The 24,694-nt window shown below is 36.1% G+C and overlaps 1 protein-coding gene across 1 annotated transcript; it reads right to left on the bottom strand.

Moving 5' to 3' along the window:
- Positions 1 to 13,823: 13,823 nt before the first annotated feature.
- Positions 13,824 to 18,998, bottom strand: LOC134647778 (alpha-soluble NSF attachment protein). The gene is made up of 6 exons (XM_063502084.1): positions 18,776 to 18,998; positions 17,729 to 17,925; positions 16,469 to 16,548; positions 15,517 to 15,702; positions 14,574 to 14,747; positions 13,824 to 14,053 (listed from the first exon to the last, which is right to left on the bottom strand). Exons 1-6 carry the CDS (start codon positions 18,865 to 18,867, stop codon positions 13,904 to 13,906), a joined length of 879 nt encoding a protein of 292 aa, XP_063358154.1. The 5' UTR covers positions 18,868 to 18,998; the 3' UTR covers positions 13,824 to 13,903.
- Positions 18,999 to 24,694: the final 5,696 nt, after the last annotated feature.

Here is a 24,694-nt window from a genome sequence, read left to right as displayed (position 1 = left end):
TAATAGAGGTTGCGTTCTGACAAATTGCTTTTATGGAGGTGCAAATAACAATTGAAAGAAGATTTACAAGCTTACAGTCTGGGTTTCTGGTCTATATATTATGTAACGTGCACTTTTACGCTACATTAATTACTACTTTATTTTCTTATAGTCATTTGGGTTTAAAAAAAAATCCCTGGAATTGTAGAAAAAAGTTTAATTGGAATGTAAAAAGCATACTATGTTTTTGATTTAATCAAAACTATTTCACCTACTACACTCTGTGATAGATAGCCAATAAATAAATTGACTTCCGGACGAAGATTTGTAATAAAATTATCATTACTATTAAAATATTGTTTCTGCTCTCTACAAGTCTACTTTCTTTTAATTACAGAGGTAATAAGTAAGACTTGTTTCAATAATAGAGGTAATGAGAAGAGCTAAAAATAACGGATTTTAGCACAGTGTCAATCATAGAGGTCTTAGTTGCAATGTGGTCAATTACAGAGGCAAAATTACGAAAAGCAATTAAATCTAACTTGCAATTATAGAGGTTCCAAAATTTCAATTATAGAGGCATTTTGGTCTCAAACGACCGGGACCGGACCTTTGGTTGCAATTATTGAGGTTTTGCATTTATCCAGGTGTCAATTAACCAGGTTTCACTGTATTTCTTGTTTTCCAATACCTATTGAGTTTTCATACGAAGTTTCAAGCCCCTTACTCAAAAATAATTTCGTTTCCGATACAAACTTCCAACTTTTCCCCGCTTTAGGGGATCAATTTCAAAAACGTTGAAATTACTTATCTTCTATTTTAATGAAATATATTTTTACGAAGTTTCAAGTTCCTAGCTTAAAATAAAACTTGCACCACATACTTACCTACTAAATTTAACAACCTTTAGGGGTTTAATTTTTTAAAATCGCTTTTTATTTCGGCTCTGCGTTGATGAATCAGTCAATTACTAACTATGGAAGAGCGGTGCCTCTTAATACAGGTATTTGATACTTAAAAAGAGGTACCAACTTTGTACAATGTAAATGAATACTTAAACGGAATAAACAATTTATTATTATTATTATTTTATTTTTTATTATTTATTATATAGTCATAAATAATAATAACTATTTTCTTTATTGTTATTTAGATAAGAAAACATAATTTACAATAATTGTTGACTGAGTCTGCGCTCAGAGACTCGAATCCTTACAAATACTACTTGTGTCAGTATCATTCAAGAATCGGAAGTCGATTTTTCTTTGGAAAATAATACAATTAAATTATTTCGTTATGATTACAAATAAATTGATTGCAACCATGCGATGAGTTCAATTATTGAAATCTAGTAGGAGTCGGTAGATTATTTGCCACATATACCTACCTACGTACCTATAGGAAATGAAGTTGTGGAAGAGCGTGTTTGGTAAAATAGTTTATATAATGCATTCTAGAATCATATTTTGTACTGTACATTTTATTATCTACGGTAAGTTGTACGTACTTTTATGGAACCGCTTTCCGTCAACTTGATTTACAATTTACAATGGTACCTTCATAGACTTCTTAGTGAAACTATTGTAGAAAAATATCGATTAATGTCTATATTATTAGTTTATTAATCCACTTATTTGGAATTTATAAACTAAGCAACATAATTATTAGAGATGCCCCAAATAGTGGTTTTGGCCTAATACCGAATATTCGGCCCCTCTCTCGGCCGAAGCGCTGAATATTCGGTATGACATGCGAGCATTTTGAGTTTGAGTCACAATTATTATGAAAACTGTACGCCAACAAAGCACAACGTTTGCTAAATTATATTTTTTGTTGAACAGAATTAATAAATGTAGTTTTATAGTGTCAACCAAATCAGACCCATGATAATAATAAAATATTTTGTAATTAACAAATGCTCAATCGGTCTTCGTATTTAACAACTTTCAAAGAAAAGATTTTAAATATTAAATATACCCAGTTTTTGGTTATTTTGATTGTGTAAGTACCTAAATTTTCTTTTTTCGGTAGGTGCAATAGATATTCGGTATTCAGCCAAATAGTAGGCAATATTCGGCCGAATACCGAATATTCGGCAAAGTGGCAGAATATCGAATAGTTGCCGAATATTCGTGGCATCTCTAATAATAATTAGGCATTAATGGTCGAAGTACTTAATCAAATAAAAATCGTGCCTCGAATTTGACAGCTGAAGTAGGTGGCACTGGAGGGCCTCGTTCAATATGACACCTTGACAATTCGGTTAGGTACCACAAAACATAATTATGGTGAACTCAGAGGCATACATTTTTTCTTCAATTTTGGGTAAGGTCAGGTGGGGTAAGGGAAACTTAATACTTTTTTTTCTCGGGGTAAGAGAAACCGCGTGAGGAAAGTCCGTCTACGTAATTTGTGTTACGCTAATTTTATTTATGAATTAGCTTCATGTTTAGTATTATCATTTAAAGTTTATTTTCTCTACAATCATTGACGTATAATATCTAAGGACGGGCTAATGGGGCACCAAAAATGGTACCAGTTCAGCGGTGTTACTCACGAATTCCAGCCAATCGTGCAGTCTAACGCAACTAGTTACCAATAGCGCACGTAATGCGAACTCGTCAACCAATCACGCGCGTGATGCGAACTCATAAACCAATCGCGTTGTAGGGATTTCACACCGCTGTACTGGCCCCTGTCATGCCTCATTATTATTGCCCGTAAAGCCAGCCCCTAGATATCTATGTCAATGCTCTACAACAAGTGTCTTCAACCTTCCCTATAGTTCCTCTTATCCGACTGACCTTACACGTTTTCAGTAATCAACGGCTCTTTGGTTCAAACTATTTAAAATGCCTTTTTTAGCTCTTCCGCAAGGAAATACAAAATCAATAAAATTTGATTCAACTGTAGAAGTGGGCAGCAATATCACAAGTATCCTTCAAAACGTTTTATCAGCTTACTTGCAAAAGTTACATATGAAGAATTCAGATTTATCCAAAGGCCTAACCTTTGATGCACAGAAACCGCAAGTAGAATCAGAAGGGTCGAATAAATTAAAAGAACGAATATTGCAACTAATTAAAGCCATGGGAAACAGACGTACAACCACCCCTGCCCAATCCCAAGGTATTGCACCTACCTCGATCAACTTTTTATTGGTTCCTTCTGTTAACCTCTAGCCTTGCCAAGCAAAATGAAATTTTATCTTGTCAACACAAAGTTCAAAAAAAAGGAATGGAATGGGAGGCCTTTTTATAGGTCTCTGGGCGGCTAGAGGTTAACACAGGTTAAACTTACAACTAGGCCTACTCTTTTTGCGCCATAACCATAATAATTTTGATGACATTTAAGCCATTTTTAGGGTTCCGTAGCCAAATGGCAAAAAACGGAACCCTTATAGATTCGTCATGTCTGTCTGTCTGTCTGTCCGTCTGTCTGTCCGTCCGTATGTCACAGCCACTTTTCTTCGAAACTATAAGAACTATACTGTTGAAACTTGGTAAGTAGATGTATTCTGTGAACCGCATTAAGATTTTCACACAAAAATAGAAAATAAACAATAAATTTTTGGGGTTCCCCATACTTCGAACTGAAACTCAAAAATTTTTTTTTCATCAAACCCATACGTGTGGGGTATCTATGGATAGGTCTTCAAAAATGATATTGAGGTTTCTAATATCATTTTTTTCTAAACTGAATAGTTTGCGCGAGAGACACTTCCAAAGTGGTAAAATGTGTGTCCCCCCCCCCTGTAACTTCTAAAATAAGAGAATGATAAAACTAAAAAAAATATATGATGTACATTACCATGTAAACTTCCACCGAAAATTGGTTTGAACGAGATCTAGTAAGTAGTTTTTTTTTATACGTCATAAATCGCCTAAATACGGAACCCTTCATGGGCGACTCCGACTCGCACTTGGCCGCTTTTTTTTATTTATTAAACTTTACACATACGTACATAGTTCTAATGCTGAAAATTGCATGTATTACCTACCTATCTCAATCCAGGTATAAATCTGAGCCTTCTTTTCTGCAATAGTAAAATATCTTTTACAGTAAGTACATATGGTCCTATTTTCCCGCACTACTGCGTAAAATAGCACTTTTCGTGCGTATGTCAAAAGTTTAAAGGGCCACAATGTACTGTAAAACGTTGTACGATACACGTGCGAATAGGTAATTCGCAACTCGTGTCGATTTAAAACACTCCCTTCGGTCGTGTTTTAATTTATGGCCGCTCGTTTAGAATTTCCTCTTTTCCGCACTTGTATCGTAAATAACTATTTCACCACACCAACTGTTAAAGGCTCTCTTGATTGTTCAAACAAAGTTGCATTTTATTCACATGTGAGGCAAAGTAATCAAATGCAAATTTTGAGTTGTTTTCTTATATGTTTGCTAGTAGAATTGACTTTTAAATGATGATTTTGAATGATAAATATTTTATTTAATACCTAACATTCATTTGGATTTGATTTTGTTTGATATCTTACAGTTTATAATTTTCTTCGGGTTGGTGTGGAGAAAAAATTTGTTTCATGCAAATTTTGTTTAATCCTCGTGCTTTGAAACCCTCGCAACGCTCAAAATTCCATTATTCGAACCAAATGCTATACGCTCGTGGCTCAATTTTGGAACCTTTCGCTTGCTCGGGTACTTATCAATATTAATTAGCACGAGCGGTTAAACAACAACATTGGCCCCTTGTAAAACATATAACTAGGTGTATTGTTCTTTTATTGCACAAATAAGTGTTATTAGTGTTATTACAGTCATAGTTTAATAAAACAGAGCTTAAATAACAAAATAAATAAATCATAAATCTAGCCCTGAATTAGCCTGAGGCAAGTGTGTCTAATAAGTGTTATTCCAGAAATAGTTTATTTTTAGAGGAAATACCGCATGATGTAGAGGGATCGAAAGGAACACCTGCGGTGAACTGGGAAAATTTCTGGAAGATTTTGGAAAAAATGATGAGTAATGTAGCCCTCACTCTAGCCAATAAACCTTCACCGGCTATCGTACAGGAGGCAGAACCGGAAAAAGAATATAGTCTACTACAGGTGTGCAATTCTATAGTTCTAACAGAACTCATTTTAGTATAAGGTGGCTAGTTATTGAAGGCTGGCCAGTTATTGAAACTTATACTAAAATATGATAATACTATTACTTATTCTGTAACTAAAATGAATTCTGTTTATAGGTGAATAGAATTCATTTTTAGTTTAGGGTGGCCTGGTTATTGGCCGGTGGCCAGTTACTGGCGAATTACCCTACTTGGGTGTTCACCGAATTTTACCGCGAACTCTGATTTACGAAATACGTATGAGTGAATCTATATGACGTGCACTTACTTACGAGGGGCGTTCAAAATATTCTCGGTATTGATATCTTACAACCTCTTCTAAAATTTCTTTCGTTACTGGCCGCTAAGGTTTATTCATTGACATTAAAAAAAAGTATAATTCGAACCGAGATGTTCTTTTGTTTTTCTGCAATTGCTGAACAAACATGAACATCATGTGGGAATTGACAATGTTAACTAAATTAGAACATCGATGCGTGATAAAATTCTTGACAAAACAGGGTAAAAATCAAAAAACCATACGAGGGGCGTTCAAAATATTCTCGGTATTGATATCTTACAACCTCTTCTAAAATTTCTTTCTTACTGGCCGCTAAGGTTTATTCATTGACATTAAAAAAAAGTATAATTCGAACCGAGATGTTCTTTTGTTTTTCTGCAATTGCTGAACAAACATGAACATCATGTGGGAATTGACAATGTTAACTAAATTAGAACATCGATGCGTGATAAAATTCTTGACAAAACAGGGTAAAAATCAAAAAACCATAAAAGAGGAAATGGATTGTGTTTACCGTGAGTCTGCTCCTTCTTTATCTACCATTCAAAAGTGGTCAAGCGAGTTTAAACGTGGAAGGGAGAGTGTTGAAGACGACCCTAGACCTGGCCGGCCTGTAGTAGCTACTTCACAAGAAAATATTGATAAAGTGGAAAAACTTATATTGGAAGATGGTCGAGTGAAGGTAAAATCTATAGCACAAGTAACCAATCTCTCTATTGGTACCGTACATGATATTATCCATGACCATCTTAATATGTCAAAAGTAAGTGCAAGATGGGTTCCGCGAATGCTGACTCGGCTTCAAAAAGACATGCGTGTAGCTTGTTGTTCCGATTTTATTGACCTGTGCGGTGAAAATCCTGATGAGGTGCTGCAAAGAATAGTTACTGGAGATGAAACCTGGGTTCATCATTATGACCCAGAGAGTAAACAAGAGTCCATGCAGTGGCACATTAAGGGTTCAGCTCATCCCAAGAAGTTCAAGGTCATCCCTTCAGCTGGCAAGGTCATGGCCACGATATTTTGGGATTGTGAAGGAGTATTACTGATCGATTATAAAGAAAAAGGTGTAAATATCACAGGACAGTACTACGCTAACATTCTACGTCAATTAAAGGATGCAATCAAAGAAAAGAGGCGAGGAAAGTTAACCAAAGGTGTTATGCTTCTGCATGACAACGCCCCCGTCCATACTGCTCATATTGCCAAGGCAGCTATTGTTGAATGTGGGTTTGAAACTGTTACTCACCCACCGTATAGTCCGGACTTAGCCCCCAGCGACTTCTTTTTGTTCCCCAATCTTAAAAAGGATCTGAGTGGAAATAAATTTTCCGATGATGAAGCATTGAAGGCGGCAGTGGAGGAGCATTTTTACACCAAAGATAAAAAATATTTTTATGCAGGATTAAAAAAAATAATTGATCGATCTTTTAAGTGTATGAACATAGGGGGGGAGTATATTGAAAAATAAAAATATCAAACTTTTCGTACTTGTTTGTTTTCATTCTCATACCGAGAATATTTTGAACACCCCTCGTACCTACATAATATACCTATCAATCTCCTGTCACTCCAATGAAATCATGAGCGATAGAGGCAAAAATAGCAAACTTTATGCATATCTATTCTTCAATCGTCTGTATGTACTACCTAAAGCATAATTATTTTCCATCGTATTTTCACGGAAACGTACGAACGTGTCTTTGCTATTTCAGTCAGTCTCAGTACAAAAAGTACTGAGGTTGACGGAAAAGTATCATTTGTCATGATACTTTTCCGTACGAACGTTTCCGCACTTTCTACATCATCACTACATCTCATAATCTTCCTCGCGTTATCCCGGCATTTTGCCACGGCTCATGGGAGACTGGGGTCCGCTTGGCAACTAATCCCAAGAATTCATTACAAAAAATTACGGCACAAGCCACAACTGTGATAATTTTAGATACCTACTTAAGTAGATACAAAAATGATATTGTAATATTTACAGAACATAAAATCAGGACGAGTTCGGGGACCGGTTCACGTTTATGGACATCACAGCGGTAGCAAAGAAGATGATGATTAATATATGTAGTTGAGTTGTAATAAATAAATGAACCTTATTATTTTAGTTTGAATTACAAAAATAATCAGAAACAGGTTGGAAATTAGATGCACTGAAAATGATACAGCAATATCGTATTAACTCTTTATTTATACATTAAACGATTATCAATTTATCAGTGTGCGGTTACAATTAACTTCCGATGCTATGGTTACCGTATTTAATGGAAAGATTAATTCTAAACTGGAGTTTAAACATGTCATTTGTTTTATTAAAACAAGAACATTGCAGGTGGGGCATAGGTGGGGGTCACTTAATGGCGTGAATAGTAGGTACCTATTTACTTAGTAAATTGCCACAAATAACTACGTAAGCCGCAAAGTTAATAACTTCAAAAACTCGCAAATTTTGTTGACCCATTGACACAATGACCACAGAACAAAAACAGTCGAATTAGAATATGCGTCCAATGTAAGTATAATAATACCAGCATGTGCCAATTAACATAATATGCTAAGATGCCAAACAAACAGGAACAGAATTATAAAATTACTTCAATAATCATTAGGGTCGGCTTCGTTTTTAAGTTTCTTCAGCTAGTTCACACATTCTATTTTTGTCTTCTTTGAGCTTTGATCATTAGTATCAATCGTTAACAAATATATATTTGTATAAGTACCTAAGTAAAAACTTTACTTACCATTCTCCATTTAGTCTTTTAATTTTAAACTGACAGGATCAAACGAAAATTTAATATTACAAAAGGCAACACGACTGGCGAGACTGCGCTCTTGATGAGGTACCTACAATACCTTCATACGTACCTAACAAACAATACCTACATTCTAATACATACCTAATCAGAAGGTAAAAATGTAAGAACAGCCTTCAGAAAAAAGTAGTTTAAACATGACAGTGCCATTTCTTAAGACATTTGAGAAATGGGCCCAAGAAGGGCGTATTGTATTATCCATAATAATATGAGTTCACCTTTAACCAACTTGGCGTAACATAATAAATAGGTAGGTACTAGGTACCTAACGTATAGTCGCCATCAGGTATTTGTGAACACCTCGGTCGCTCCGATAGGTATTCGCTAGGTGCACGACTGGTGCTGCCGTCATTTTGGCGGACTTTCTACGTTAAATTTTATGGAGTAAAATTAGTTCAAGCGGCTGCCGCTAGTACTAATGGCGGACATTCCATAAGATTACCTGTGTTTGTGACGATCAGCGCCACTTCCCCCTCCACCGACTTCGCACCTTGCCAATATCTGATGGCGACTGTACCCACAGAAGATCGGTGTCACTTACATGTACAGTCAGTCAGCTGTCTGATGTGACAGTTAGCGTCAAATCTAATAGTGACTGCCAAAGTAATCAAACACGCAACATTATTTCTATGGTAACAAAGGTGTGTTACGATATATTTGGCCACTTTGGTGGTCACTATCTATTTGATGCTGACTGTACCTATACCCCTGTATAGAAGTTTTTTGTCTTTATCCGACTGGTAAATCTCCACTCCAATCGCAAAAGGTAAAGGTTTGTCGCTTGGAAACCATGTAATCGAAATAAGAGCTGAAACATGACCAACCTTCACTGGGGAACAAAATCATCAGAAACATCTAGATCAGATCCCTGTAGATACGTAGACCTAGTGTTTTCATAAAGTAGGTACGTAGGTTACGCTATTATTGAAATAATGTTGTCTGACCATAGTTTCTCTGAAAGCATTTGTCCCTCTTGCACTAAGGTAGGTACCTAGGTAGTTGGTACTAAGTGACGAACGCAACATGAATGCAATCATGCTAACTAATCTGATTTACGTACAATTGAGATGAATTGAGGTTCCTTAACACTTACGTAAGGTTACTTAATACGACACGACCACTTCTTTAAAACTATCCTGGAGGGGCGGATAGGACGCAAACGTGGTAAAGGAAAACCCAGACGCAGCTTTCTAGACCGAGTGAAAGAAAAAGTGGGAGTCGTGTCGTATGAGAAAGTCAAAGAGCTGGCGCAAGATAGGGAATGCTGGAAGATACTCCACCGACAAGAGAATAACTCTTAAGTTAATGATGATGATGGGGTTCCTAATCCCGATTTTACTGTGTAATGTAAAGGGGCCCACTAATTAACAGTCCGCCGGACGATATCGGCCTGTCAGTTACAACAAAAAGTTGACAGTTCCGAACAACTGACAGGCCGATATCGTCCGGCGGACTGGTAATCAGTGGGCCCCTTAAAAAAATACAATTTTACATAAATAGGTTAGACAAAATAGACAATTAAAAGTAAGAGGAACCTATGTTATTGCGCTACCTATTTTATCTATTTATATTTAATCTATATTTTTTCGATGTTTTAGTAAGCACTGGCACTGCTCCTTATTTATTAAGTATACCGCCCATAAATAAGGCTTAATCATATAACAGCTCATTGTTTCGACAGGGGCCTTCAAACGACTGAACTTTGTATTATCTCATTCTAATTTACATGTTATAATGTCCTTTGTTTTAATAAAACACGACATCTTGAACTATTCTATGTTTTACCCAAAAAAGTAAGCCTAAGTTACATTAAGGCGAATTTAAACGGTATTCCCTCCGTAAATAATTGAAATAGTGTTCGACCTCAAGAGGCGTTGTGTTCACAGGTGCTTTGCTACTTTACCCAGCAATCTTATCGTCCCAGTCGATATCAGACATAACTACGTAATCTAGTCCTAAAGCCTACCTTGAACATCGCAAATCGAATTTACCTACTCGAATATGTAAACAAGAGATAGAGAGAGGTAGATGCTGAAATGTATATTTCCGAAGTTCGCGCCTCCACACTAGTAGTCTGATCGCGTTTACGGCCGGAGTGAAACAATCTCGTAACGTAATGCGTTTCGGCGCTTCAGCGTTATAAAAATTAAACAAAATGTGTTCGGATGAATTCAGGCAATATTATATGGTAATGCGACTTATTTGAGCAGCGAACACAACATATGTTGCCTCTTGAGATGTGCACACTCGGTTGAAATACATCTTATATTTTACGTCTGAGCACACGCTATGTTCTGCCGCGCGATCACACGTTTCCTTCCATGTCAAAGCAATAATTACTTCAAAGTTTTGATCCTGCGTTAGAATTTAGCTTGTGTTCTTAAACCTAAGGTCACATACACACTGGCTCATCACTAGTGCATATGCAACCTTAGCTACTACATTATGAATACATACTAGCTTGTATAAAACTTAACCAACAGGAAATCAAAAGTAAACAAAACAAATAAAATATAAAATTTATTAGATAACGAAACGATAATATTTACAATAATAACAAAAGGTAGATCGTTATTCGATCGTTGAAACCGTTTAGTCTAAATTGAGAATAGGCCCCCAAAATATTAGGTAACTAGATAGATTTAGTAAACTCATACTTGACAAGTGAACACCATATGATATAGATTAACCAAAGTCATTTGTTTTTTTTATTTGGTGCCAACTGTACAAACCGAACACTACTTACCTTTGAATGCTAAATGAAAGTACTTAACCCAATATTAGAGGACACATTAATCTATGTCTAAGCACTAAAATAAATATGTACAATACAAAAACGGCCAATTTGGAATGGCTTAATAACGACATAAACAAGTTATACTCAAAACTATGTGTACTTTATAAATATATAGCCAGATATAGGTGTCGATAGATATAACTTTGCTCTCATATGAAATATGAACCAATGCCCTTTTTGAACATTCATTGCATATTCAAGACCGCGTGACTTAATTGTCTTCGCAAGTCCGTTTTAAAATCGTCTTTGCATTTGATTACAATATAAATACGGACACCCAAATACCTCTGGACAATGGAAAGTTAAATGTGTCATATGATGATTTGAAAATTCTTCACTGCTTACATTCTATTAATTATACCTAGATCAGCAAATACTAATACCTCTACATTACACTATTGACCAAAGTCATCAAAGTAATTGAAAATCACTCGCTCAAGAACCACTCTAATGTCAAGAATTCCAAATAAGTACCGTAATAATTATTATTCTTCAAATATTTCTGAGGCTAATTATTAAATTTTATTCTTGGTAAAAATATCATTACAAAATTACAATTGTCACGAATGACATAGGTACCTATCATTGTTAAATCACGGTAATTTCTTCTGCTTTGGAATCTTCTTGGATCGTTTTATTCGTGTTTCATTCAATTAAACAACAAGTAAACGAAAGACGTATAAAACGTCCCGATACAATACCGATTTTGTTTAAATTGATACCTTCTCAATCCAGTCTAACTCTAAACCAAATCCTTAAAAAACTCAATTTTTTTAAACTTTTTTTTTCGCAGGTAATAAACATCCCGACTTTTATTTAGGTAATTATGTCCAATACCGAACATAAAATACTATGATTGATTGTATTGCAGAAAAGCGGTAGCCATAGTGTAAGGCTGTTTTCACACTGCAGTCACAAAAGGATAACCTTATTTGATCGAGTTGTATGACTGAAGCACAGAATAAATAATAGTACTAAGTACAGAAGACTCACTGTCTAACAAAACGCGTCTGTTACGATCAGCACAGATATGGCCGCTAGGTGGCGACAGCGCCACGCGCGGCTTATGACTTTCCCCAAAATTGGGGCCGAACGGATGTACTTTTAGCTACCTGTAGCAAAGCGACGAAATAGCGGAGTGAGACACGCCTGACTGAAGTGAGATATAACAATATGCCTACATAATCAGTAATTTAATTTATTACGATGAAACGTGTAATTATTTATGATAATACGTACATATTACTCACTCTCTAAGTATAAATCTTAAATATTGTGTCTTACACATACAATTTTTTGATAACATCTATCTTAAAACTGACTGTAAATGCAAAGTCCTTTAATTAGGACGTCTATTTCGCATACACAAAGTATTTAAACTAACCTATGTACGATATCGAACATCATTAGCAGGTCATTGATAGTAAAAAAACTAGGCGTATTTCGTCAAGTGACTTGACTATTATTGCTACGGTCGTTCGACACTGACAAACTCATCTAGCGATGTTTTACAGACAGTAGTAAAGCGTCGGTAAACTTGCTAAGTAACAGTTATATTACTATCCGTAAACTAAAAGGAACGTTGACTACAATCAATCTTATCAAATAGCCTCTAGTCCTAAAAATCTTGCTTCTATTAAAAGCATACTGATATTTATACTGAATTATGGACTCGAGTTGATTATAATCATTCATAAATAACATGTAAAAATCCTGTCATTTTTAAAGGACACGAGCGTTAAAAGCGTAATGGGGCGTAGTGTAACGTAGAGATTAGATAAATGATGGAATAGCACTGATGTTCTACAGTAACATGTCAAGCCGCGTCGCCGCTTCGATGTGTGCTCTTTTGAGCTATACCTTATAAAATGAATGACAAGCAAGGTCTACAATTGTCTCGTAACTATGTATGGGAAAGTTTGACGTTTGTCCAAACACAGACTTACAATATATTGCGATTTTAATGTTCAGCCTACTATTATATGTACCACTTTTGGTCACACACATTGATCTAAGGAATCAATGTCAAAACGTTACTACAATTCCGTTATACTTTCGCATGATATCTTAGATTTCCATTCCAATCACTTTACCACAAATTCCTTGTTCTAATTAAAATTACGATCGCAAAATTTATAATAAACCACAGCTTTTATGTATTTATTTACAAATTCAAAATTCAAAACATACACATTGACATACTGATTGAAATTTGAAGTGCATCTTTCTTTTTATTAATTTGTGTGATGTTTTGAATTTTAAATGTGTGCCTAGGCTTTTAAATACTATGCGGTATTTAGTAATATACGTAATTTAATTCACACTAATTAGTTAGTCTCAGTAGTTAATACTCAGAAGACATCATACGATCCTAAATACCGCGCAGTTCAATAAGGCTTTTACATCGAAACAGACTGTAACAACGCAACACTATCTAATACCGGTCCCTAAATATGAATGTCAAAAAAATCTAGCGTAAAACGTGTTACACTAGAGTACACACAAATATATACTGATCAGTATTAGATAGATGTTGATTAAATAAATTCACGAGCATTTCCACCGTGTTAATCAAATATAAATTCTCCGCTGCGGATATACATGGATAAGCGGTAACGCTATTTTAAGCCGACGTGGTTTAAATGTAAGTAAATCCTAGGTTTAGGGCGCATTTACACTAGATCGTCTCATGTCTTTGACAGCGCCTTGCTTTAGTTAGAGCCTAGAGGGGACACCGTCGAAGTCGGCAGATGACCTAGTAAACGCTACCCAACGCTTTACACGGCGCGGCGACATATATAGCAAGATAGCTGAAGTTGAGTTGGTTTTTTACATGTGGAACTGTGATTATGTGGTGTTAAAGAAAAGGGTGGAAAGGCTCATAAATCTACCTAGCTACAGCACACAAACCTATGTGCGGCGACGGTGGTGCGGATTCAACGCAGGTCGGGGTTGTCGTTGATCTGTTTCTTGACGCGCACGAGCATGGTCGTGTACCACTGGTCGAGTCGCGATATGCTGTCGTAGTTCTTCACCGCCTCGGTGAACCCTTCGATGTTCTGGTCCTCCAGGTGCTCGATCAGTTCCTGGGGAAGGGAGTGTGAATTATAAAGTGCCTTAGGTAGCTTGTATAAGTCTGTTGATAGGCGATTATGTCTTGTTTTCTTGGGTGTAGCTGTTGGTACATACAAAACTGGAATCTCCGGTGAAACCAACGGACGTAATACAAGCGGCCTTGAAAGTGTCAAACTTAAAATTTCTAAAAGAATTTTTCAAACCCAAATTTTTAAGAACGTCATTAGCGCGTGCCTTTATTGCGCGCAGGCATTAAGTGCCGACTATTGTGTAAGACCACACACTTACGGTTTATAATTCTTGATAAATCACAATCAACATAAATTATGGACAAAATGACGCCGTTTTAAATATCTTAAACCGCATATTACGAGAAACCAAATTAAATTTTGAAAAATTGTATTGCCCTCAGTTCGGATGCTCCTTATAAAAAGACAAAAGCGAATTCGATGAATCACATCTGCAATAATGATGCTCCGTGGGGTTTAGGAGGGTGAACATTTGGTCCATTGTATGGGACACCAGGCTCACCTTGATAAGCTTGCACTCCCTAGTGTCGGCGAAGGCGGGGTAGAGCGCGCAGTACTTCTCGATGGCGTGCGAGGCGTTGAGCACGTCAACGCACAGGTGGCACAGCGCGGCGCGGAACATGTACTCCTTGGCGCTGTACTTCAGCAGACTGTTGTCCAGGGACGACTTGGCGATCTGTGTCACAAAAGGGACAAAATTCAAAATGAATTCAAAGTGCAAGATCAGTTTTCTATTGCGGCCAGTAGTGTTATAGGTGAAAAAATCCACGACTAGAGCACAGAATAAGTAATAGTATTATCATACAGAACGGACACGCACCGCCCCGCCCCGATTCGGATTACCTCGCCCGCGACAGGCCGCGACATGAATGTGTGCGTAAGTCGCTCTACTGAGAGCATGTCAGGCTTCCGTCTGAAACTCAATGACGCGTGTACAGACGTGCCGCGCACACATATAAACGCAAATCATTTTTGATGTATGGCGTGTCCGCCCTGTGACTAGAGTATTGATCACTTTTTAGAAGATTAGAGCTTGTAAAAATAAAGGGGAGATGAAGCAGAAAATCAGACACAGATGTATTGTTGTGTTTTTCTCATCAGGAGGAGGGTAAGTTGGAGGGTAATAATAAGGTTGGGTTAGTTTGGCGAACAGCTTATTTATTTTTAGAAGACAGTGTTAAAGAGTTCGTCCCAAACATGTAGGTACCCCTAACTAGGAAAAATAAGTGAAATAAGATTGGTTCTTGTTGGTAGCACCCATACAAGTGACTATATTCCGCGCACAAGTGCTCTGAGCAGACATTTAAAGCAAAGCGAGCAAGAAAGTGAACGCATAACACGTAAACGAACACGCAAGATTAATGACCTTCTGTTGCCAAACATTGTTACAGCTAAAGTGAGAATTCAGTACATAGTATGTGCTATATAATGGTCCCAGCACCAACCTGCTCGTATATCTGCACGGCCTTGTCATAGTGCTCGAGCTGCGCGGCGTACTGCGCCAGCTTGAGCATGCACTTGTTGGCGGAGGAGGTGGACTCCTCGCCGCGGAAGTAGTCCGCCGCTTGCTCGTAGTGCTGCATGGCGCGCGCGAGGTCCACGCACTCGGTCTCGTACAACTCGGCTATGTTCTGGTCGGGAAAATTACGAGATTAGTCTTTATGACATTGTCATAAGAACTACTTTCTAAACGTAATCGTAACATTAAATTGATTTGTAAAATAGTGATTTCAGTTGACTTATAGAGGCATAAGAATCAGTTCTGTCATGTACTTAGCTAAAGTCAAAGGTGAGAACACTTTTATTGGCTTTGATTGAATGAGCCAACCACAGAACATATTAAAGAGGTTAGAACGGCTATCGCGCGGTTAGTATCGGAACCGGTGTCGCTGCTCGTTCCTCTCCACATTTCCACATTTCTCGCGCAACGGTAGTAAAAACTTGTGTGCCTGGTGAATGGATACGCCTCCTTTAGACAGATTTGATGTCTGGCTTCTTAATCTGAACGTTATTGTGACGCAAAAGGCATGTTTACGTTTTTCGGTCAGCGCGGGCGAGTACTAGCATGCGAGCGTTTACTCATAACCGGCGGCGACACGTATCCTGCTCGCATCGCCATCCTACTTGTTCTGTGGAATCAACCATTGACGTATATCTCAGGACAGGCCTTACGGGCACTAAAAATGGTACTAGTTCAGCGGTGTCACTCACGAATCCGAGCCAATCGTGCAGTCTAACGCAACTAGTTGCGATTGCGAACAATCGCGTTGTAGCTGTAAGGCCAGTCCTGAGATATACGTCAATGGAATCAACTCATTTGTATGTATTTCATGTATTATTTAGTTGTAAGATAATTTGCCAAATGTAAGTACCACACCGCCTCCCGCAGATACATACCTGATGCTGCTTTGCTGCAACAGTGAAGCGGCCCATGTCGGTGTAGATCTCAATTGCCTTTAACAGACATGAGACTGCCTCTGAAATTATCCAATAATGTTAATTGATCTACACGACTTTGGGAACAAATCAAATAATTTTATTAAATATTTTGTATTTGTGTCGTCATTTGTGTGATCTGGCCTTCACCACTGGAGGGCTTCGTCACTTTTTCTTTAAATAATACAAACTGAAATAGATATCATATGTTATATAATATTATGATATCTATTTCGGTTTGTATTTATTTGTTTTGAAGTTAGACTGAGAAAAATGGGCCAGCTACTAAGACTAAATCATGTTAGTAGAATTTGTTACAATTCTTTCAGTTTCTTATAATAAACTGTGCTGTTTCCTGGCAGACGGGACCATTATAATATATTATAACAACAAGAAAAAGTTGGTCTAGCCTTGAACATTAGTGCATCATGTAGTATATAGGCAAATATTTAATTTTAGAAATCATATTCAGTGTTATTGCCACAAACTATCACTTTCATAAAAATAAATTCGTTTTTTTGCCAAAATAATCTTGTAAGTACTGTACACTATAGTTCCATATAGTTTGATAATTTTGGATTTACCCAATGCATTCATTTTTTCACAAATTTTACAGTTAAGATTATGATTATGTTTTGTATGTATATACCTACTATTATGCAAGTACAAAATATTGTGTCCAAGCTAAAGTGCATGTCACAGAAAAACGATTGTGCCCTTGATAGCTTATCTTATCAGTGAAACAGGCTGATTCCAGGATAAAGTGATGTAATAAATTGTAAACATATTCACCATGATTCAAATCACTTTATCAAGTTTACCACACATTGATGAATCACATTTTATACTAAACACAGTACAGTCATCTGCAATAATATGTTACTCTTCGAAGGCCGCAAAAATATGTGACACACTCTTATGACTCTACAAATAAGATAGTGTCAGATATTTTTGCGGCATTCGTTGTGTAACATATTATTGCAGGTAATGTGCTAATTATCGCACCAATGCGGTCAAGTAGCACCATATGTACTGTAAAATAAGTAAATGTCTTTGTTTCTGTAATTTTGCTACCTGATTGTACTAAATAAGTACATAATTAAATACATATTTGATAGATACATTAAAGTTAATAAATTCGTGACTTTCATATGATAATTTATAAAGCTAGGAGTTAAGAGCCCAAGATGATGTTCTTTACAGATATAGACCAAAATTTACCATTAGCATCACACTTCTTGTAGCAGTTGGAAGCGTCGACAAAGTTGGTGGCAGCATCATGGCGGACCCCAGCCTTCAAGTGCAACTGCGCAGCGTTGCAGAATGCCTGTCCAGCCTGCGCCCACTTCTTGGCCATCTTGAACAGGTTGCCGGCCCGGAGGTAGCAGTCTACAGCTTCTTCCACCTTTGATGATCCCCTAATGTCGAAAATTACTTTACAGTAGTACTTGCTAGGATTGTGACATTCATGATATTTAAACACCCAACATACAGCTTGGGTGCCCTACTCATCATGTATGTATTACCTAATAACTAATTAAATATTCAAAAGCAATAATCTAAAGTTTTACAGGACAATCATTGAAAAAATTATTAACTAAGGTGCAGGCCGGTCATTTAAACTGCGGGGTTATTTAAACTAATCGAAACATCTGCTATGTTTTACATTTTTAACTTGAGTGCCATATATGTCCAGATAGCGAAAATTATGTGTTGTGTGTGGCTCTAGTTAATAATGTAAAACATGGAAGATATTCTAAATCCCCCCCTAAAGCAGTTCAAATCCCCCCCCCCCCCCCTGCACCTTGTCATTATAATTAAGGACAAAGGAATATGTTTATGTTATAATCAACCAAACTAAAACTTAATTGATTGTATAATAAAATTATCTGACCAGTAACACTATTCAAGTTTATGTAGTACATAATTATTCCTATTTAGCATAGTAAATAATAAAAACGCAAATTGATCTATCCATGCTTGATTTTAAGATCTAACTATGACTCAATCTTGTATCTTGCTAAATTTACTATACTCATGAGCAACGAGTGACTGCGTTAACTGCAATATTAACAATTGCTCTAATGAGAACAGACTCAAGCTATGACACATTTTGTTCTACTTTTGATAGATTTTTGGGGTTTTAACTCTTTGTAATGATTACCGATAAATTGAATTCCAGTATTTTATGTTTCTTTGTAAATAAAAAGCCTCTCAGAGGAATAATTACATAGAATATTCATATAATTCACAAGTCATTGTACTTACCCAAAAAGTGACCCAAGAAAGGTCTTAGATGAACTCAACTTTTTCTCCGCCTCCGCCATCAACTGCATTGCTTTCTGTTCATTATCAGCCATTTTCGTGGCTTAAAAACACACTATATACTAAAGAAATATACTACGATCCCAACAAGTTTAGGAATTATTGACAAAATGTCGTCACCCGAGAACACTGCGAAAATCAGTCGCTGTCATCGATTGATTTAGTGTTACCATAAGATAATTATTTCGTTCCGAAATAAAGCTGGTCAAGCAATCTTGTCAGTAGAAAAAGGCGGTAAATTTGAAACATGTAGGCGCGAAGGGATATCGCCCAATAGAAAATTTGAATTTCGCGCCTTTTTTTACTGACAAGATTTGCTTGACCAGCTTTAATAATAAATAAAGAAATAGAAAAAGAGAAGGGTAGCTTTTTATAATAGTGCTCACAGACGGCTTGGTCCAGTCAGCTTATCTCTTTCTCCCTTACACCCATAGCTGCGCAGCTGCGTGCTTAAGCCCCATTCGCACGAGCGCTTTTTCAACTTTCACTCAATCAAACAGAGGCTCGGTACGCCCGTCTGGCCCGCACTATAAGACTTAACGAGTGTGGAGGGGACTCTAGAACAGGAAGCAAACAGCGCTCAAGTATAGCCGGTCAAACAAGTTTGTCAATAGAAAAAGGCGCGAAATTCAAATTTTCTATGGGGCGATAAATATAGCTGGTCAAGCAAATCTTGTCAGTAAAAAAAGGCGCGAAATTCAAATTTTCTGTGGGCTGATATCCCTTTGCGCCTACATTTTTCAAATTTGACGCCTTTTTCTACTGACAAGATCTGCTTGACCAAGTATAAGAAATAACCCTTCGCGCCACCATTTTGTCAGTAGAAAAAGGCGGCAAATTTGAAAAATGTAGGCACGAAGGGATATCGTCCCATAGACAATTTGAATTTCGCGTCTTTTTTTACTGACAAGATTTGGTTGACCAAGTATATATACCGTAGGAGCCCTCCCTACGCTACTAATTTACAGAGTCCTATATATTATACTACAGAGTAGTATAATATATAGGACGTTATTTAGATCTATCTGGTCGCCGGACACTTTTTGCTGAAAGGCCGTTGGACAAAGAAAGGTATTGCTTATAGCAAGAAAGCAACATTGCGAAGTGGCTGGAAAACTAATAAATAGATCTATCATCTAATAACCCTTTTATTATAGCCTGACCAGTTTTATATGATAATTGTCAAGAGGGCGCTGTTATTCTCATGTATAGGGTGACAATTCAGTGTAGAATGAAAAAATTAGTTCCAGTGAAATTCCGCAACATGGCGCACCCTCAATAGATCCTGGTTCACCTATACTTAGTGCAGGGGTCAGCAAACCGCTCATTACTATTTTAGTCTCTAATAAGACTAATTAAGTAAACATGTTTTAATTAACTCTTTAATTTAATAACACTGAAACTGCTGATTTCTTTAGTGCGGCGCGGTTGTCATGTATAAGTATGACATGTTCCACCGTAGCATCAAAATTACTGAATCAATTGTAATGACAAAGGTAAATCCATAACTCCCACGGGAGGTCAATAAGCTTTAATTAGCTGTTGCTTCATAACATTCTTTAAGAGAAATGTGATGAAAAATAAATACAACCAGATACGACATTTCAGCAGTGTTTTAGCATCAAAAGGGGATAGTGAAAAGGCGGAAAAGCAAAATAAAACATCAATACTTATTCATTACCTAAGTAATTTTTATTTACGTGTTTAGATAATCGTCACTATTTCACTATTTGCGGCTCAACAAGGTAAAAACATGCCTGAAAGCATTTCTGGAATACCTAATTTCTTTCGTTTGAAATGTAATATGCACCTACATTTTATTCAAATCTGGCGGGTTTAATTAATGAAAGTGCCAATTAATTAAGTAACATCCAAAACAAAAACCATAATTGTATTGAGCTGATAGTTACTGTAGGTATACCTACTACAGTTATACCCCGACTCATGTATTTACGCTGATCGTAGGCGCGACGGAATTCCGAGCGGAATGCCCGTTGACTATACCTAATGTATTAGATCGAATCGAAGTGATAGATTTTGAAGAACTGATAGGTCACTGATTGGAACTAAACATTCTACAAAAGTGTAAATATAATAAATAACACTTCTATTTTGGCAGAATTAGACCTGAGGTGCATCGATGATCAGTAAAGTGTTGCTGTTATAGTTTATTTCAAACATGATGGGTACGGTGACCGGTGTCATATCCATACAAGCACGCTACGCGCAGCGTACGCTAAATTTCGCAAAATTGTATGGGGTGACACCTGTCACCGTACCCATCGCGTTTGAAAAATATTATCAGCACAGTAAATTTCAGTACAAGAAAAAAACTGAAAGATATCCATCGACAATTCCGTTGCGTTTACGGTAAGGAGATCTCGTTTATGGTTCCACAAAGCCAGAGGTACTAGTATTTGAATGCAATTCTCGATTAGGTTACGGTTGAGTTTTGTATTTCGTTGCCGATAAATAGCTTTCCTTTATAAACATGGTGACTGTGACTGTGACGTTTATTTTAGCATATTACACAGAAAACAATCCACACCTAACAAAAATATATATTTCCCAATATATACTTTTCCTCGAGCTAAGTATAACAGCTATACAATAATCTCTGTTAGACACCTAGAATGTGCTACTTTAATACTGTGATTAAATTGAATATACCACTAGGTTCACCAAACATCTGGTCTGTCCTAGGATACATTAGGACAAGCATAAAATCCTATCTAAGATTTCAAATCACGGTACTAATTCCAAACATTAGCTCTCCTTTTTTGGCTTACCAGTTGGCGCTATAGAGCCGTGTTACATGACATGATGACACTGACTTAAGAAATATTTCTAGCTAGACTATATGCTACACTAGCGCCCTCAAGTGGCGATATACTTAATTCAAATAAGCCAGACAAAAATAATACTTAAGGCAACGTCAAAAAGACTAATTTTATTTGGCTATAATTCTAGTAGTGTGTGCATCATAATTATTAATTAGGTTTTCATCATTCTGTGTTAAGTTTACTTAAAACTATTGTGTTATGGGTCATAATGCAATGCAAACGTAACCATCATAATCATAATTGAAAAAAAAAAAAATGAAAACAGATAACAAGACCCTGATTTGAAACCAGTAGGATTTATTTTACCATATGAAGACAACTGGTGCATAGAGTACATACACTACATAGAAAGATCCATTATAGTTTAAGCGCTAATTCACTAAGACAGACCAAGACTGCGCTCAGAAATATTTCCTCTCACTCTTAAGCATACAGGCCGTTAAATAATTGATAAAGGCTGCAACACACGCTCTATCTTGCTTGGAACTAAGTGACATTGATTGTGGTATGTAATATGCATTTAATCTTAAATCGAACCGTTAAACATAATTATTAACAATAGCATTTTGTTGGTATAAACAGTTATTTTGATAATTCAATTATATTTCTTAATCAGTTAGTTAATATTTTTTTCTCTTCTTAAACCAAGCCAGTTAAATCGTGTGATGCAGTCTTAAGTATTGTCATTGGAATAAGAGGTAAATAGACGATCACAATATATGCTCTAAAATTACAATTTGAAATTAGTCACTAACAAAGGAAAATCTTTTTGAACTTACTCTCCATGTCTGGATTAGGCTTAGTTATGGACCCATGATTAAACCAAATGGAAATAAAAATAAAAGCAAAATAATCTGTATGATTTATTCATTTCATAAATAATCTAAATTTGAATATCTAAAGGCATGACATAAGTCTACTAGTAAGTAATAATAAAATGGTATTTACATAAAATAAAAAACAAAACATATTGATAAAAATAATAAAATGTACAACTTAAAAATTTTAAAGGTTATACTAGTGCTAATAATTATAAATCATATTGGGCAGTCACACACGCAACAACAATAATGTCAATATTCTCATTCCCATCTCTTAAACATGCACCCTAGCTCAAAGACTCAAGGTTCAAAATATTGTGAACGTATGACAGTTACATCGAGGGCTAAGTGAGGCTGTACCGCATGATTACTGTCATGATTATTGTTGCTGGTTACCATATTCTACAGATCTAACCGTAGAAGACTCTAGTTCAATCAGAAACCGTCATCGCTCGGCGACCCTACACTCGCCAAACAGTTACTACATTGCATTGGCTCCCGCCTCCCTTATTCTAATATTTTCAAATAAATCAGTCGAAGCATACATCACAGAACGAACTGAAAATGCCAGTGACTATGTGTAATAACAGCATTTCATTTTTCTTCTCTTTTCACAAAAATATAGCGGCATATTTTTTTTTTGTTTTTAGAAAACCACTCTACAATAAACATGGCATGGGTAGGGTGGAAATTTTTACATCTAATACTGTAATTACTTATAGTGTGGCTAATAAGCAAATTATTTAAAACAATTTAGGCATGTACGGAAGTGGTGTAGATGCAACTGCAATATTATAATACTAATTTTACTTCCAGTAGAACATTTCACCTGAGGTAGTGTCTGCTCGGTTATCAAATGAAATTTATAAGATTTAGAGATTTTGCGTCTAGGGTCCCTATTTTTTTTAAATTGATTTCCAACTTAGAAGCCATACGAACAATGGGAATTAGTGTTTTAGTTTTTTTGCGAATTCAAACTAAACATGTGATAGAATTTATATTCACCAGTTGCACCAGTTGCGAAATGCCTGTAGTTTATAAATAACAAAAATATTGCACAAAGAAATACTAGCAGTCAAAAGTAGAGCTAGGAACTTGTGACAATTAATAGGTACCCAGATGATAGCGAATAAGTAGATAGGTAAAGCCAATATTTACCAATATTGTCGATAAACTCATAACTGTCAAGTTCCTGGCTAAACTGCATAAAATACTCATAATTACTCAACAGATCTCATATACAATTGCAAATGATATCATATACCATTAATTATTTCGTTTTTTGCATCTCAAAATCAATAAGTAACTTAGTTACATTAGATTACATATTACACTATCATAACTGAAAAATCTCAAATTATAAAGTAACGAGAGCAGCTTCCCTTCATAAAAAAATATGATGTTCTTATGTTAACCTTAACGTACCACTTGGTCGGTTGTCAATAAGCAACTAAGCAAGGCTTCCAATTGAATACTTATACTGAAACGTATTATTGTCATTCGACCAAGGGGTAAGAGTAGGTAACATTCGACACTTTTTATAGAAGGGGTAATCGATCAGAGAATAAGTCTAAAACTGTGTAGAGGCGAAGATAACTTAATAGTTTCCGAAATAAGCACCTAGTCCTTATATTCACAACAGCCACACGATAGAATATACACCCGTAACACCTAATTTCAGTAACGATCTAATGCGAATAACTCCTATACAAACGCCCTCATTTCAAAAATATTTAAACATTGTCCAACCAAAATAGCCTTTTGTAGTGCTCAGATATTTCGACTTGTGTTATTATTGATTAATAGGTACTTAGGTATAGGTACACTTTGATTAACAATAATTAAATATTTTCTTTTTTTATTGTTAAGGGTTTCTCTATTATAGTAATTTATACATAAGATTATACAAAGATATGGAAATAACAGGGTTATTTATGTATCGAAACAACACTAGAAGTGGGATTTCGTGAAAGAGATATGCTACGCTTAAGCTATGAATGACTAAAGGATAATATGCAGAATCATTTCCACACATAAATATAAATCTGATGACAGTCTAAAAGTAGATTACAGTAATCGATACTTTTCAGCTCAAGAATTTTGTAAACGTAAGACGCATTATTGACTTGACTGTCATACTAGAAAACTTTTAAACATAAGAAATCTCGCAATAAGCTGAAACACTAAATAATATTTAA

The sequence above is a fragment of the Cydia amplana genome, chromosome 1, assembly GCF_948474715.1.
Source record: "Cydia amplana chromosome 1, ilCydAmpl1.1, whole genome shotgun sequence".
In the NCBI taxonomy this organism is placed as follows: Eukaryota; Metazoa; Arthropoda; class Insecta; order Lepidoptera; family Tortricidae; genus Cydia; species Cydia amplana.
This window is presented reverse-complemented; position numbering and strand designations above follow the sequence as displayed.

Bases quoted from the DNA above. Each gene is read 5' to 3' on its own strand.
- LOC134647778 (XM_063502084.1), bottom strand. From the start codon at position 18,867: ATGGCTGATAATGAACAGAAAGCAATGCAGTTGATGGCGGAGGCGGAG. The intron at 16,549-17,728 runs GTAAATTTTGGT...GGATAATTTCAG, and splicing joins CAAGAAGTGTGATGCTAATG to AGGCAGTCTCATGTCTGTTA. The intron at 14,054-14,573 runs GTGAGCCTGGTG...TCCCTTCCCCAG, and splicing joins GGGAGTGCAAGCTTATCAAG to GAACTGATCGAGCACCTGGA.